Source organism: Galeopterus variegatus, unplaced genomic scaffold, assembly GCF_000696425.1.
Source record: "Galeopterus variegatus unplaced genomic scaffold, G_variegatus-3.0.2 Scaffold1944, whole genome shotgun sequence".
Classification (NCBI taxonomy): Eukaryota; Metazoa; Chordata; class Mammalia; order Dermoptera; family Cynocephalidae; genus Galeopterus; species Galeopterus variegatus.
The window spans coordinates 333,656-337,472 of NW_007728055.1; the positions used below are offsets into that span (position 1 = coordinate 333,656).

The window sequence follows — 3,817 nt, forward strand, 5'->3', positions numbered from 1 at the left end:
ATCTTATAGGTGCATTGTCCAAGGCCCAGGGAAGCAGAACACTCAGTGTGGTGTGGCAGCCACAGCACCTGGCTTCACCCACTCACAACTACTGCCTTCCACTAGGAGAAAAGTCAAGTAAAGGATTTTGATGGGAATTGGGGACTTTGGGGCCCAACCTCCCCAGCGGAGAGCCAAACCCACCTGAAATTAGGAGCACTGCACTTCAGGCTGAGAAAACATTGCCTAGAGAAGTCATCCAGGCCAATCTTTAGATCACCGATTCTCAACAGGCGATGATTCTGTCCCCAACCCAGGGGACACTGGACAATGGCTGGAGACATTTTCGATGGTCACAAGTGTGTGTGTGTGGGGGGGGGGTTCTACTAGTATCTAGTAGACAGGGGCCGGGGATGCTGCTAAACACTCTACAGTGCACAGGATGGCCCCCTCTGCAAAGAACGATATGCCCCCAGGCTGAGAAACCTGCTTTAGACTCTTGCTTCTCAGAGTGTGGTCCCAGACCAGCATCGGTACCCCCAGAGCTTGTTAGAAATGCAGACTCTCAGGACGCCACAGACACCCGAATCAGAATCTGCATTTTCCCAAGGTCCCCAGTGGCACGAGTGCAGGGGATGGTGAGAAGCACTGATCAAGGGCAAATCAATGGCGGCACAGGAACAGTGATACTTACCTAGGCTGGTCCAGCTTGCCTCTGGGGCACCATCTCTCCCTGCTGTTAGGGGCCGGATTCTGGGGTTTAAAGAGGGAGGGGGCAGACTGTGGGGTATCCGGGGCACTGTCTGCCTGAGCTCAGCCACTTGTGGGCAGCTCACACCCAGCACAGGGGAAATGGAAGATGGAGTGGACACAGGTAGGCTGTGACACAGGGCCCCGTGCGGGACTCCATCAGTGCCTCCTTCCCCCAAGCACATGGGAAGCACTGGCTGCCATGTGGCCCCATTCTTTGCGGAGATCAAAAAAAAAAAAACAGCCCACCCTACTGGAAGGGCCCAATGCCCCTCTGAAAGCCCACTGGAGCCTGCGCAGCCAGCTGCTCCTGGCTGGCTTCAGGCAGTGTCCACGGGTAGGGACTGTGCTATGGAACGAGCTCGGAGAGTTTCTGGACCCCAGTTGGCTCTGCCCTGGAAAGTAACCTAGAGAGGCTCCAACACTTGAAAGCCACCACATTGTCACAGTTCTGCCCCCACTCATTGGAAGTTTTGCCTTCCAAAATCTTCTAAGGGCGCATGATCCCAGCAGACCTCAGCCACTAACACACAGCAGCTCCAGTCTGTCCTGCCCCACAACACAGTACATCTCCAATTTGGCAGAATGGAGGTGACTGCCCAGGGGACCCTGGAACATAACAGGTGCTCTCTCGTGGCTTTCGGACACAACAGGACAAAAGATGGGTTAACTTGGTATAGATATTGTCCAAAATATTATATGTATGTATATACATGTGTATCAGCATAATTCAAAAAGTTTGTGGAAAAATAGAATCAAAGGGTAATACAAATCTTTCCATGAACTTTCTGAAGTACCCTAGTATACATGTATGTATGTGTATATAGTTCTCCTTGAAAACCTCAGAAGATCTGGCAATACTGATCCATATTCTTGCAGGATGACATCATATGGAGGTGAACAGGAACTGTCCCTGTCCCCAGCCCAACAAGGCATATCCTCACCGGTCAGCATAGTCCCTCCCGGCTGCGACCCCTTCACTCCATCATGTGCCTTGCCGGCTCCTACAGACCAGTGGTTCACCATCGGGAGAGATTTGTCCCCCAGGAGGCATTTGGCAATGCCTGGGGATAGCTTTGGTTGTCCTGGGGAGTATAACATGTAGAGGCCGGGGATGCTGCTAAGCATCTTAAAAAGCACAGGACAGCCCTCACAATGAAGACGTCACCAGTCAGCAGGGCTGAGGGACCCGCTGCAGACCCTGCGCCTGTGAGCCCTGGTCTTGCACCACAGGGAAGGTGGGTTCTGAGGGGCTCAGACTGTGAGCCAGAACCAGCCCCGCCTGAGCCCACACGCTGCCACTTACTTGGAGAGCTTCATTTCAATCTGCTGCCGGATTTCCTGTCTCTCCTCATCAGTCCTCCTGGGGAAAATATTCCGGTCCTCCAATTCCTGTTTGCTCGGCCGGTTCCTCAGCTTCACAGCCAGGAGCTCCTTCTTGCATTTCCTGGGCAATGTTCCTGAGAGACCCATCGCCGGGAAGAGGAGAGAGGGGGACAAAGAACACAGGTCTTAGTGGAGGGCTGGCCTGTAAATCCAGCCACCCACCTGCCGGAAGAACTCTGGCCAGGGTGACTGATGACAGCTGGAACCAGGAAGGTGTGCATCTGCCCACCTGTGGAGCTTTCCAGTGGGGACAGAGGGCAATGCTGGAGAAAGGGCTGGCACCATCTCTGCTAAGCCCCTGCCCACAGGCCACGCATTCCATGAGTGGGGACTCACATATCCCGGGCGTCCAGGTACAGCCCAGGTTGACACCTGTCGCCCCAGGGTGATTATTATAAGCACCCACTTTTTCAAAAGTATCTGGGTTTGGACCATAAAACATATAGTAACTTTACCCACAGCGGCTGCTTCCCCACCCATCCCCATGTAGCACCCACCGTCCTCCCCACTGCCACTATCCTCTCTGCCCACGTGGGTCTTCCTTCCATCCCTAGAACGTCCCCCCGCAGGGTCTTCACACCGTCTCTCTCCCCTGTCCACCACTCTGCTCTGCCCGAACCATCCAGGGCGGCCACCTCCCAAAGGGCACAGCGTGGCTTGAGCCGGAACCTCCAAGCACCACATACCACCCTATTTTCATTCCTCCCTTAGTTCACATCTTTCTTGCTTATTAGTTTATCATCTGTCTCCCCCACTTGACTTTAAGTTCAGTGACAGCCCACTCCCCCTGTGTTCCAGAAGAGGGTGGAGGTAGCAGGCTATCGAAGAGCAAACGTGTGGGCTGATGCTGGGTCTCCTGGTGGAGTCTGGCCTTTGTGTTCTGCCCATGTCCAGAATCAGCTCAGTGAAATCAGGGAACAAGGAAGATCCTCGGGAATGGAATATTTAAATTCAGTTAAGAGAGGAAAGGAGGTTTAGCTGCATTCACAGACAGAGAGGGTCATTCATCAGTGAGCTAGGACATGCCGGTGTTCTGGTTAGCTGAGCTTTCTGGATAACAGAGTCCCCACCCGCCCAAGCAATGCAGATGCTGACTATTTGCAAATAACTCAAAAGTATGATTGCAGTTTTGCAGTTTTATTCAGGCATAGGTTTAAATCCGGGGGATCAAACCATCACCAACCACAGTCACTTCCATCAAGGAAGGCAAGCTTTATTTCTTAAGAAGAATGGCTCCCCAAAGCAAGTCAACTCCTAAAGCATGAGGAATATGAAACGAGAAAAGAAGCCCCATGACATTTTAGCTTAATGGAAATTTGGAATAAAATAAGATACAAAAAGTGGAACTCAGCTGAGGCTTGAATTCCTAATGCGGGTTTGTTTGGCCCGTGCTTCAGAGAGAAAGAGAAAAATAATGACCGAAAACCATTTCAGGAAGGGCTCCAGCGCAAATTTGTCTTAATAGCTTTATAAATGACTGCAGTCCTGTATTTATAGAATCATAAAGAGCCTGAAGGAGTCTCATGTATTTTTCAGTTGGTCTTTACTGCGTGTTACAGAGGAAATTGAAAGCTACAGTGACATTCATGAATTTAGGAAGTCTCAAAGGTCTTGGGACAAATCCTTCGTAAATATCAAGGGTCTAATATGTGGCAAAAAGGGATTGCCATTTTCAGAGAACTATAATGTGCTTAACCATAAA

At 51.2% G+C, this 3,817-nt stretch overlaps 1 protein-coding gene across 1 annotated transcript in view; it reads right to left on the reverse strand.

Moving 5' to 3' along the window:
• PHACTR3 (phosphatase and actin regulator 3) overlaps nucleotides 1–2,243 on the reverse strand; it is a 47,605-nt gene extending 45,362 nt beyond the window's left edge. The window contains exon 1 of the mRNA XM_008579700.1: nucleotides 2,036–2,243. Coding sequence (XP_008577922.1) covers nucleotides 2,036–2,202 — 167 coding nt within the window. The 5' untranslated portion in view covers nucleotides 2,203–2,243. The remainder of the gene's footprint in view (nucleotides 1–2,035) is intronic.
• Between the last annotated feature and the right edge of the window lie 1,574 nt (nucleotides 2,244–3,817).